Source organism: Silurus aristotelis, assembly GCF_946808225.1.
Source record: "Silurus aristotelis genome assembly, chromosome: 16".
NCBI classification, from domain to species: Eukaryota; Metazoa; Chordata; class Actinopteri; order Siluriformes; family Siluridae; genus Silurus; species Silurus aristotelis.
Window position 1 is genome coordinate 1,192,877 of NC_139589.1, and position 13,541 is coordinate 1,206,417.

General features: G+C 38.6%; 1 protein-coding gene across 4 annotated transcripts; it reads right to left on the minus strand.

Annotated features, from left to right (window-relative positions):
* Positions 1–5,280: 5,280 nt before the first annotated feature.
* adrb2b (adrenoceptor beta 2, surface b) lies at positions 5,281–9,067 on the minus strand. Of its 4 annotated transcripts, none has more exons than XR_014537183.1 (4): positions 8,955–9,067; positions 8,644–8,882; positions 5,766–8,110; positions 5,281–5,719 (listed from the first exon to the last, which is right to left on the minus strand). XR_014537183.1 is itself a non-coding variant. In XM_083564403.1 (3 exons), exon 3 carries the CDS (start codon positions 8,105–8,107, stop codon positions 6,947–6,949), a length of 1,161 nt encoding a protein of 386 aa, XP_083420529.1. In that variant the 5' UTR covers positions 8,108–8,110; positions 8,644–8,884; positions 8,955–9,066; the 3' UTR covers positions 5,281–6,946. The 4 variants fall into 4 exon arrangements, 1 of the variants encoding a protein (XP_083420529.1); XR_014537184.1 differs by having other exon boundaries at positions 5,770–8,110; positions 8,644–8,884; positions 8,955–9,066; XR_014537185.1 differs by having other exon boundaries at positions 8,644–9,000.
* Between the last annotated feature and the right edge of the window lie 4,474 nt (positions 9,068–13,541).

Below are 13,541 nucleotides of genomic sequence, written 5' to 3' on the forward strand. Positions count from 1 at the left end.
TTGATCACCTTATTAATTGCGCACCTTAATTACGGTGTGTGTGTGCGTGTGTGTGCGTGTGTGTGGGTGTGTGGGTGTGGGTGTGTATAGGACCCAACTTTTCATAGACGTATTCATCTGCTGTAGAGAAATCAGGATCCTTCGTTAATAGAAACTTACAGAAGCGCTGATACGCTCTTTCGTCGCAGTCAGGAAGAGCGCAGCACCAAGTCTATGAATTCTTCTGTCGTGATTTATGGCGAACAGACGAACGTACGGAAAAAGTGCAGCGTGACGAGTCTGACACCAGGGGAAAAAAAGAGAGAAATGATTGCGCTTACCGTGAGCTTCACGAGAGAGGAGTCACGAGTGGAAACAAAAGGTTACGGGGTCAAGGATGAGAGAATTGTTTTGCTGATAGTTTGGTTCATGTTTAGCAGCAACCAACATAAAAAAAATGTATAACAGACCTGATGGTAGGTACCTGGTTCATGTTCACTTTAGACAAGTAAGCAATGTAAGTGGTGCACACACACACACACACACACACACACACACACACACACACACACACACACACACACACGTACACAATTTGTCAGCGGTGAGGCCGAAGCCTGCACACCGCTTTGCTAACATCCAGTCTCTGAAACTTCCTCCTGCTGCATCTGGTTTGCTAAATTGTTTTGTTTTGTTTCATCTTTTGTTTTTTGTTTTTGGCAAAAAATTCATTTTGACAAGAAATATGGGTCCACATTTTTGACTGTAATTCAATTTCTTTTTGCTTTGAGCACATAAACCTTCAGTTTTTCTCCTGCTCTCATTCTGATAAGATATCAATCCCTCCAGGAATTTACAGTATAAACGGTATGAAATCATCCTCCATTTTGTTTGACTGGTTGCTCACGCCGTAGCGAGGAGTTACAGCTGCACGTGTACTTCGCGTACCAGTCGTCGTTAAGACGCATGTCGGAGATTGTTTAAATAAACGTGACGCGGCAGTCGGGAGGGACGTGGACGAGATCTTCACACTTCGGTTCAAGAATTCTGGGAATTCTGGCGGAGGGATCAAAATAAATAGCAAAATTATAATTTATAATATAATATTTTTTATAAATAATTTTATACTTAATAATAATAAATAAAGTAAATAAAATCCAGCAAAAAGAAACCCTAAGATTTTACCTGATTAATACTTTTTGTTATCCATTAAAACAAACTGTTTTCTAAAATTACTGCTTTATTATTAATTATTATTATTATTAATAATGAATATTATATATATATATATATATATTTTATTAGTATAATTATTATTGTTATTAGCAATTATTATTATTATTATTATTATTATTATTATTATTATTATTATTATTAATTATTATCATTATTATTATTATTATTATTATTATTATTTTTAAATTATTATTATTTTTATTATTACTACTACCCCTTGTGCCTCCTTTTCTTTTACAATTAATCTTCACTCTGTGATGGAATGTAAAGTTCATATATTTTAGTTTGTATATTTTATATCTTGATCTAGAAAATAAGGACACATAACCACCTTGCGTTTATTTATTTATTTATTTTTTTCGAAACTGCAAGATAACGAGATTATGGCTTCGGCAAATGGACCTCATTTATGGATCTGCCGTTTCGAAGCTGCTTTGATGTTGTTCACTTGACCTTCTTTCTCTAGATGCAACATTCTGTGCTCTTGTTCTGCAACACACTGACGGCAGATCAGCAGTTATATCGTTCCTTTATCGAGTATTTTAACCGCACGGCTTCTATGATGCCATTTTCCTGACGTCTCTCGCGCGAAGTCCTCCGAGTCGTCTTCTAAATTTTTGGGGAAAAAAGTCCTGCTTACCTCTGCGTTGGCTTTTTTTTGGGGAGAGGGTGGAAAATGAGAAGAAGGAGAGATTTCAGGATTCTTCATCTGAAACATTTTGCCATTTACGCCATTTGGCCGACGCCCGTATTCACTCAACTAAGCAGCTGAGTGTTAAGAGCCTCGCTCAAGGGCCCGGTTTTGTGGTGCTGGGATTTAAACATCTCACCTCCTGGTCCAGAGTAAGATGCCTTAACCTATGAGCCTCCACCTCCATAAAGTATCAACCACCTCAGGTAAAAGTATAAAAGTTCTCACTTTTCCTCTCAGTGGGGTTTACACTCGTACTTTCACCAAAGCTCCTCCTGGTTTCCTCAAGCTTAGTGAGGAACAGCATGATAGTCTGACATGAAGAAGTCAAAAGTAAAATATGACATGTTCATTTGTAATGAATTTCCCATGATTAAAAATCGTTTTAAAGTACATATATTTAACTTAAGGACAAGTCAAATAGAGACTCAAAACAATTGACATCCGCATTTATATCATGTTATAATGAGCTTCACTTGTGGAAAGATGTTCCACGAGGTTTTGTGGAGATTTGTGGAGCTTCATTCAGCTACAAGTGTGTTAGTAAAGTCATGTGATGTAGGTGAGAAGGTGAGAAGGTCTGGGGTGCAGTCACCATTCACATTCATTCCGATAGTGTTCAATAGGTCTTGGAGCTGTAAAACAGGAGATCTTCCACATTATCCAACCCATATAAAGCAGATCTTCATAAAGCAGGCTTTGTGATCAGGATCGTGTCCAAATAGTGCAGTTCTTATAAATCACTACTTTAACTTTTGATATTTAAGGTTGTTTAGAAAAGCAAGAACTTTTATATTTTCATTCAAGTAAAAATGTTAATGGAGGAGTTTCACTGGAGTAGAACTGAAGCTGCTTCGTGATTCACATGTCGTGAAAATTCTCCATTAAAATGAATGCAAATCAATTAAAAACCGACGTCCTGGACAGAGAAACACACAGAGACTGCAGTTACCTGATACTCGGCTTTACGAGAAAAACCTAAAGCAAGTTGGCGAATGCGCAGTATCTTTATGCAAAATGCGCGTTTTTGCGATATCTGGAGGTTTTTTTACGCCTCACAGATACAGTTTACGTTTTGAACAGGTTTTGCATGTTGTTTCAGGTTCTCCAGGTTTCTTCTTGTATGTGTTGATAAATAAATTAAATTTTATTCCGTACTGTGTTCGTCAGTCACTGTATGGTTCGCCTCTGCCACATAACTGGACGTAGGCCAATTTTAAAGACTGATTAGTTCTGCAAAGTGCTTTTTGGACCCAACCTGCACTCCCTCCAGGAATCCCTCACATACTTGTCCAATAAAGCTGATTCTGATCATACCAGATTAAATCTCACTGTTCTCATGCCCAGTGTTCCTGGAATTGGGAATCCGCTCTGACACTGACCAGGATGAAGCAGCTTCTCAACATAAACAACGAAAGGACATTTTTTTCATTTCTGTTTTATGTAGTTGCATTAATTAGTGGGTAAATGTTTTAAAGAGGGGATTGAGGGGATTGACCGTATTTACAGGAGAAGATAGCAAAACGTTGCAGCTGGAGTTCCCATACTAGCGGTCATAACCTCATGTGGGGTGAGAAGGGGGTGGTCACTCATCCTCCTAATATGGCCTTTAAAGAAACTCAATGTATATGGTTGTTGTGAACTATGACGAAAGAAGATCTAATGCTTTGTAATATTATCAGCCGAACCATCTGATGTGCTGCACAAACACTGGAGGTCCAGAAGTTCCATCTAATCGTGCTAAAAAAACAAATATCACACATGGCCTGACCACATTAAGCCACATGCACTTCTCCTCACTTTCTTCTCTTATGCTGTAACATTACAATTTCTCTAAGATCTAAACATTCCCATGCACCGTTCCAGCAAGACGAAGCTCCTGTAGACTTCCAGGAGCTTAATGAAGACATGAATGCCTGTGTGCTGGTTGGCGTGAAAGAAATCGAGTTTCCTGCAGCCAGCTCTGACCTCCTGAACCCATCTGAACACTTTCAGGATGAACTGGAGATTCATCAAACATCAGGGGTCTGATCTCACTAATGCTCCTGTAGCAGAATAAACACTAATACCCAAAGCCATGCCCCAAAATCTTAAACATTCCTGGGAAAGAAAAGTTGAGCAAAAATGGGGAATAATACAGTAAAAGAATAATTCCAAAAAGTTCTGCGGAGTCCAAATGTGAGATTTTTGTCCCGATCAGAAGAACTTGTGTAAGAAGGAGAACAGGAGAGAAGATGTGATCAGACTTCCTCACCCCCACACTCACACATGGAAGTGGAAGCTTAATGTATTGGCGTTTTTTTGGAGCAGTGAAGGATCCGGAATGTGAAAATAAACCAACACGGCTCCAATTCGTGGAGCGACTTCACCGTACAACAAGACGATGATCCGAAGCGCACGTCTGAGTTTTGTAAGAGTTATTTAGAGAGCAGATGTCTGGAGTGATATCTATCATGTTACCACCTGCCCAGCCACTGCACATCAATCCTACTGAACTGCTCTGAGATGAACTGGATCACAAGAAAGAAAGAAAGAAAGAAAGAAAGAAAGAAAGAAAGAAAGAAAGAAAGAAAGACATCCCAGACTAGTGAAGAACATCTCTGGTTTTAGTTGAACGTTTAGAATTTCAGCTGAACGTTTGGATAAATGAAGCATCCGGATGCTGAGAGTGTGTGTGTGTGTGTGTGTGTACAGCTGTTCTTCATGCTAAGGGAGGATTTTTTAATGGAAATAAAGTGGAACATCTGGACACATTATTGATTTGTTCAGTCAGATGAAATCTTCATACCATTGCATTAGCGAGTTTGTTGCATAGAAACAAAAGGAATATACATGTGTCTCTCCAACACCATAAACTAGGTGTAAATTCACTTTTATTTGATCATATTAATAAACTTATAAATACTTTTCTACCTGGGAAATTTCAGTCTTCCTCTTGGGAATATAATGTTCCTTTACCATTCATATTATATTCAGTGAATTATGTATATATGATTGTTGTTTTTCTTTAATTTTTTAGTTTTTTCTTTACATACAGTATCACTCCTCATGGAATTACTGTGACATCTAGATGATAATTCAGCAAATAAATAATCTGTGGCTTCTCAAAATCCTTCCCACATTAAAAAAAGAACATTTGACATCTATCAACATTTTTTTTTTCAAAATTGGGATTATAGTAAAAAGCAAAATCTCTTTTATCCTCTAGTATCTTTATAACACGGCCTCGTTGCGCGACCGCGACATACGCAAACAATTAAACGAATCAATAAAATCCACCATCGTTGCCAAACACGATCAGCACCTTCGCTCGAGTGACCACTAGATGGTGGAACGAGTTCTCCTTCTGTCCATGACGACTACATCACGACCTGTGTTTTACACAACCACTGTTTAATTCTTCACATTTCACATTTAACATTTAACAAAGTGGCTCGACAATACAAAAAAAAAGAGGCGCAAAGACACACAAAGCATTTCGCAGTGCAGTGGAAACGTGTGTGTGTGAGAGAGAAAGAGAATTAAGAGCTTTTAGGTGGAATGACATTAAACAGGCTTCTCAAATGCAATGTAACATTCACTTACATTATGGATGTCGATGGGACAATAAATTATATTTATATATATATATATATATCTATATCTCCTACGTACTTTATATACAGTGTGCAATCCGTCTTCGAAAAATTTTACAGTACCATTTATTTGTGCTTTACGCTGTATAACCTCATCAAAACCTAAAGTAAAACAACCCACTCGACCTGATGGTTTGTAAATACTTGCATGTTGCATCAGACAACCTGTAGCAGCAAGCTTGTCACACACACACACACACACACACACACACACACACACACACACACACACACACACACACACACACACACACACACACACACACATACATGCCTACAGATAGAAAACACTGGTCATGTCATGTAAAAAAAAAAACACTTCAGTTTAGACAGAAAGACCAGAACACCTTTCTCTATAATAAGAACCAGATTCTGTTAAACATAAAATTCCCTCATTCATTTTGTAAACACAAACACCAACCTAAGTGGAACCATATCAGGAGATTCCTTTTTTTTTTCCCTGGCTGCCCTTTTGGACAGTTTGCTCAAGAATCTCTGTAAACATGACACACTGACGAACTAGGAGGTGGCGAAGAAACAGAAAGGGCGACGTTTGAGGATCGATGCATGTGCACTGATTATAGAAAATACCACAGAGTTCTATGTCCGTATCCAAAGCCTTTCGAAACAATCGCAATTGTTATATTAGAACGTCGTCGTACTGCAGAATTGAATAGAAATGTTAATTTGGGAAGGTTGAAGTACGCAGACTGGGCAACTTTTACTTTTTTTTTTGTTTTGTTCCTCCCCTTTTCATAAGTGCAGCTGGTTATAGCACAGCAAGCCAGCAAACCTTCACCTGTTGCTCCTCGTCACGTCAGAAGCTCAGATTTCCTTCGCCTTCAGACAAGGGATTGCAGATGTATGTGTGTGTGTGTGTGTGTGTGTGTGTGTGTGTGTGTGTGTGTATATATATATAATATATAATATGTAAAGAAGTCCCTGCTTTTAAAATACACACTTCAGCGTTTGAATGGAATGTAGTAAGTGTAAGAAAATGAATAATATAAAATAAGGTTGCTGGTCTCAGATCAGCTACACTCATTTAACGTAGTGTTCATTAGGAGGTTTTTTTTTTCCCTGGAAGTGTTAATGGTGGTGAAGACATGTGCCAGAGTGTCATGAGGTAGCTTACATGTAACGTGTGTCCTTGTAGTATAGAAACACGTTCCAAATGTCAAGCTTTGCCCTATACCTTGTACCTAAATATTCATGGAAGCGGTCGTTTCTCCGCAGTCGTATCGGACTCTATATCTGCTCGATATTCGGAGCAAAGGTCGCTTGTGCGGCACGTATCGTATTCCGTTTGTTCTCTTACCCAATTGTTCTGATGTTTCAAATCCAAACGCGATGGCAAGGGGAAACAAAAATGTTGAGAAATGGGATTTCTATACACAATAAATAGTTAAATCATGGAGGAACACTGTGTTCTATTACAATTCCCATTGGTGTTGGAGGAACCAGCAGGTAACGAGCAGGTCCCGAGTTCTACCGTTCCACAGTCCGATAAACCCGTTGACTTAGTCTGGTTGCTGTAAATATATTCCGTTTTGTTTGAAAATGGAGGCCTTTTTCTGCACAAGATTTCTTGGAAAGCGCATCTGAACTCTGGGCTCCTGCAGTAGATCATTGGGTTGAAGGCCGAGTTAGCGTAACCTATCCAGTTCAAGACTTTATACACACTCAACTTGGGGACTTCTGTTTCCAACCCTATTATGACCACGTTTAAGATAAAAAACGGCAGCCAGCAAAGCGTGAAGATGCCCATGATGATCCCGAGCGTCTTCAAGGCTTTGTGGTCTTTGAGGCCGAACCTGGTCTTGCGATTCCGAACCTCGTTCCCGTCCTGCCCACATATGTTTTGCTTCCGAATATGACCTTCTACGCGGTAGATGTTTCGGAGCTGCCGCCGAGCTTCCAGGTAGACCCGGGTGTAGACAAATATCATGATAATGAGTGGGACGTAGAACGAGATGATGGAGGACGTAAACCCGTAGGTTTTGTTGATGTTGAATTCGCAGCAGGTCGGGTCATGCAGGCAGCACGTCGCATCGGTACTGTTCGAAACCCACCAGTTCATGTGGATAGGCAGAAATGATATGAGACCGGCCACCAACCACACGATCAGAATCACCCAACAGGCCCGGCGTTTGGTCAGAAGCGTATGGTAACGAAGTGGCCACATGATCGCCAGGTAGCGGTCCAAGGCTATGATGCACAAAGTCTCGATGCTAGCGGTTACACCCAGTACGTCTGCTGACAACCAGAATTTGCAGAAAAAATTCCCAAACTTCCACTTCTCGAGGAGGATATCACAAGCCCCGAAGGGCACAACTAGAAGCCCCATGACCAGGTCAGCACATGCCAGAGAGCTGATGAAGCAATTAGTGACCGTCTGCAGACGCTGGAAACGTGCGATCGCTGTAATAACCAGAATGTTCCCGAAGACGATAGCCAGGACTAAGAGTCCTATCACAGTGGCCAGGATCACAGTCTCTGCATCACTGTAGGGCTGATGAGGATGAGGGTTGGTTTCATTGGAGCAATTCAAATTTTGTTCCTCCATGATCTACAGACACAAAGAGAGCCAACGTCAAATAAAGCAGAATGAGCCAATGAATTTTACACAGCATGAGAGCTTCGAAGAAATCATTTACCATCTAAAATAAGATCAAGACGATTAATTGATCACCAACAAAACAAAAGAAACGAATCGCGAGTGGTGTTTAATTTTCAGCTTTAAAAAAAAGTTGAGGAGGACAGAAATGATGAAAAAATCCATTATCTAATATCTCCTGCAGCTTCACACAAAAATCAAGTGCTGATAACTTGTGCATCCTGACAAAAAAAAACAAAAAAACAAAAACACATCAAATCATAAAGTTGTGAACTGATAAGGACTTTGATTTGAAAAGAATATCTGATAAATTAAGTGAACCAGCCCCTGAACAGCCCCCAAACCTGCATAACCTTCTGAAACATAAACCACTGGTTGAGATGTTTACAGTCAGCCAAAAAGATTGCAGATCATCATCTCAAATCATAATAGGTCATCATATTTGTGTAAGAGTGTAAGAACATTAATCTTAAGTCTGTACTCACCTAAAGAGGTATTGACACTCATCCGGTGGAACTCCTGTCAATTCTTCAAGCCATAAAATAATCCTTTAGATAAAAGTCCTCATAAAAATGTCCTTTCAGAAAGTCAGTGTGTGTTTGTCTCCTTCTCAAGACGAACGGGGTGTTTATTGGGTCATGTGCCCTTCCTCTTTCTACTTTCCTTTTCTGTCTTCCTTCCCCTCTCTCTCTCTCTCTCTCTCTCTCTCTCTCTCTCTCTCTCTCTCTCTCTCTCTCTCTCTCTCTCTCTCTCTCTCTCTCTCTCTCTCTCTCTCGCTCTCTCTCTCTCAGAGCACTCACGGCATTTGAACACACGAGGTCTCGATGACTGAATGTGCCTCTTACACACAGCGAGAGTCTTATAGCAGCTGGTGACCTCACACCCTGAACCAGCCAACCAGAAGCGGCACTTCCTCTAACGCTCCAGATAAGTGTGTTTAAAAAGAGTGATAGTGTCTTCTTTCTGATTAAGACAAAAGGAAGCAACTAATCCAGTGTACGCTGTCTATATATGGGGCTTTTGTGGTTTCTGTGGCCAGGAAATATTTTCAACATAAAGAACGAAAACAAAAGAAAGAAAACAGAGAAAGCATGAAAGAAAGAAAGGAAGAAAGAAAGAAAGAAGCACAAATAAAATCAAGTAAGCTAGAAAGAAATAAAGATAAAAAAATTAAGAAAGAATGAGAGAGATATAAAGAAAAAAAGCAAGCAAGCAAGCAAGCAAGAAAAAAAGAAAGAAAGAAAGAAAGAAAGAAAAAAAGAAAGAAAGAAAGAAATTGTGAGAAAAAAAAAAAAAACTGGAAGGAAGTCAGGAAGAAATAGATACTGTGGAATAAAAAAGGAGAAAAGACAAATTGGAAAAAGAACAATTGAAGTACAGTATTATAAAAGGAAAGGTAAAAGGCAGGAAGGATGAAAGAAAAAAGAAGCATATTATGAAAAAAACAGAAAGCAAGACAGAAAGACAGAAAGAAAGAAGGTGATACTGTAGTGCAGCATGATATCAGTAAAGTGTAAAGAGCAGCAGTGATGCTGCTTCATATTTATTCCGGGTATGTGAATGATATTATTATGTTAATAAAGAAATCTCCATAATTCAGGAAGTGGATCTGTGACTCATCCCTAGTGTTCTCCTGATCACTAAGCAGGAGAAATTCCAGGTAGACAGACAGAAAGAAGGGAGACAGAAAGTAGGGAGAGAGAGAGAGAGAGAGAGAGAGAGAGGAAAAAGAAAGAAATAATATTGTGAATGCAAGTATATTGTGAAACAAAGAAAAAGTGTAAAGAATTCAGAAAGAAATGAATAATGTTAAATAAAAAGAAGAAGAAAGGAAAAAGTGGTAAAAAAATGAATAATTGAAGTACAGCCGCAAAATGTTAATAAAAACAGAATGCAATGATCCCAAACCCATATTTTATCTACAATAACACAATTATTAAATGTTAAACTCAGGAAATGTACTACACTAAGGTCATTTTGAATTTGATGGCTGCCTTTGGAGAAGCATTTTGTAACTAAAGAAGTTGATTAACAGCAGGTCAGTAAGATGTTCGGGTATAAATAGTGCATCCTAGAGAGGCAGAGTCTCTCAGAAGTAAAGATGGGCGGAGCTTCACCAATCTGTAAAAAATTGTGTCTACAAAGTATGGAAGAATTTGAGAAAAATGTTCCTTAACATTAAATTGCAAAACAGTTAAATATCTCATCATATACAGAACATAATATCACCAAAGGTTTCAAAGAATCTGAAGAAAACTCAACACACCAAGGACGAGGGTGAAAATCAATATCGGCTGGCCGTGATCCTCCGGCCCTCGGGCGGCACTGCATTTAAAACAGTCATGATTCTGTAATGAAAATTACTGCATGGGCTCATTAACGCCTCCAGAAATCATAGTCTGTAAACACAGTTTGCCGTGTCATCCACAAATGCAGACTAAATCTCTATCCTGCAAAGAAGAAGGCATGCGTGAACATGATCCAGAAACGCCACCATCCTCTCTGAGCCAAAGCTCATTTAAAATGGACTGAGGCAAAGTTCTGTGGTCAGATCAATAAAATGTAAATTTCTTTTTGGAAACATGTCCTCCAGACTAAAGAGGAGAGGGACCATCTGGCTTGTTATCAGCTCTCAGTTCAAAAAGCTGATTGTATGGGAGTGCATTAGTGCCTGTAAAATGGGCATTGGTTCCATTGGTTCCATTGTACATTGGTTCCATCAATGCTGAACAGTATATACTGTATATATATATATATATATATATATATATATGCATGTGTGTGTGCGTGTGTGTGTGTGTGTGTGTGTGTGTGTGTTTTAGAGCAATGAATGCTTTCATCCAGAAAACGACTTTTTCAGGAAAGGCCTTGCATATTTCAAACTTTTGGTGCCTCATGAAACGAAAAACACAACAAAGGACACTCAGAACTGTTGAGCAGCTAGAATGCTGTATCACACACATATGGGACAATGTTCCTCTTACAAAACTTCAGCAACTGGTCTCCTTAATTTCTAGATTTATATGCACAGAAGACATGATGCTACACAGTAATAAACATGGCCCTGTCTCAACTATTTTTTTAGTTGTGTTGCAGCCATCAAAGGAAGTATATAATGAAACAAAGTAAAGTAAATAATTATATTGTGGAACAAATAAAGAAAAAGTGGAAGGAAGGAATAAAGGAAGGAAATAAATAAAGTACACTATATAAGAGAGTATATTGTGAAACACAAAGAAAAAAGTGCAAATAAGGTAGAAAAAATGTGGACTGTGAAATAAAAAAGAAGAAAGAAAAAGTGGAGAGTGAAAGATTTAAGTATATGAGGAAAGAAAAAAGACCTATAATAATATAAGAATTATAATAATCAAAAAAAGAAGAAAGAAAGAAAGAATTATATTGTGTAATAAATTAAGAAAAAGTGGAAAACTAGAAGGAAAGAAACAAAAGAAAAATCAAAGAACTTGAGGAACATTTTCTTGGTTTCATCTTGAAAGTCAAGTGGAGGTTTTGAGGCCCTTTATTTATTTCAGTGCGTTTTTTCCGGATTTCGAAGGCGGACCCCGGTTGAGGTTCTGTTTTGGAGAAAACATCTCAGTGTAGATCTCATTGCACTGAAGTTCATTTACTTTTGCGAGATCTAATTCTGTTGTGACATGGTGGAAAGAGAAGTGATGGTTCAGTGGATTCAGTTTCACCACTTTAGATCAGAAAATTATGAGCAGGAAATACGACATCTCTCTCTATTCATCCAGACTAACATTTTTATTTAGAAATCATTTCGAATGAAATAAATAAAAGGCTAATTATGGTATTTCTATAGATTGTGATCAGACATATCGGATGTCTAGATTGTAAAAAAACAAAACATTTCTACCAAACAATTTTACTTAATTATTTATTTATATATTTATTCACATTTTTAGAACATCCTCCTATTTCGTTATGTTTGTTCCTTCTTGTACACAATACGGGTGATAATAAAGTATTGTCATAAAGTGGCAATTTTCCAAAACAATTTGTTCTGCAACTCTTTCTGTAGCGCAGGTTAATTACTACAGAAATGAAACAATGTGCAGTTTAGCGGTACAGAGAACGTGTTACCAGGCAAAGCCACATTTCCTATTCATCATGTTCATGTTTTTGTCTGCTTGTCAGAACCATACAAATTTGTGTATCTTGTATTAGAGCAGTTACAACTTGGTGCTTTGAGTCCAATTCTCTCATACTGACCACTGGATGTTCCACGTGGACCTCATGGTGAAGAGTCTCTTAGGATTTGAGAATGAATTCAATTTTCCAACATAATAACGACCCCAAACACACGACAAGATGACAACGGCCTTGCTGAGGAAGCTGAAGGTGAAGGTAATGAAGCGGCCAAATATGTCTCCAGACCTGAACCCTATTGAGCACCTGTGGGGATCCTCAAGTGGAAGGTGAAGAAGCTCCATGTGGCCAACATCCAGCAGCTCCGTGATGTCATTATGGAGGAGTGGAAGAGGATCCCAGCAACATCCTGTGCAGCTCTGGTGAATTCCACACCCAGAAGGATTAATGTTATGCTCACATACAATATTGACACTTGTGGACATGTTCACTGAGGGTGTACTCACTTTTGTTTCTAGTTATTAAGACAATAATGGCTGTATGTTGAGTTATTTTTAGAGGACAGTACATTTTTACTGCTATACAAACTGCACATTGATACTCTAAGATATATTTAAGTTTTATTTCTATATTATTGTCCCTCGAGAACATATAATAAAATGTTTGCTGAAATGTGAGGGGTGCACTCACTTTTGTAAGATTCTGTATATATCTATGTGAATTATTCTGCACAGGAAGTCTGACCTGATCCGACGGTAAAATGTTTACATTAGAACAGAAATATAGCGTTATTCCCTCTGCACGCTTCAAATTCCTGGTTGTTGAGTTCACACGCCGGTTTTATCCTCAAGCGACACCTTCAGCCTTCACCTGCTCAAACGTGTCCCGCCTCGAATGTACTGCGCTTTAAATAAAGTGCCCTAAAAGTTTCTATAAACATTTCTAAGCAAGTTTTTCCTAGTTTTTACAGCTTTTGTTTATATTATATTTTTTTGTACATTCACTTTGATGGCATTTGGCAGACGCTCCCTAAGGGTGAAGTTCGAAAATAAGTCACGTGGATGTATTTTGGACCAGCTGAAGATGTTAAATGTCTTTCAGAATTGAGGTGTTCGGATGCAGTAGCCATTAAGGACGCCCCTGACTAAAAAAAAGGATGTACAGAAATCGTTCTCACTGCCGGAAAATCAGGAAGCCGACTCGAGGTCGCGACGGACTTGAACAGGAAACGTGGCGGGAACATCAAACGCTTCAATGCTGCCAAATTCAGGAA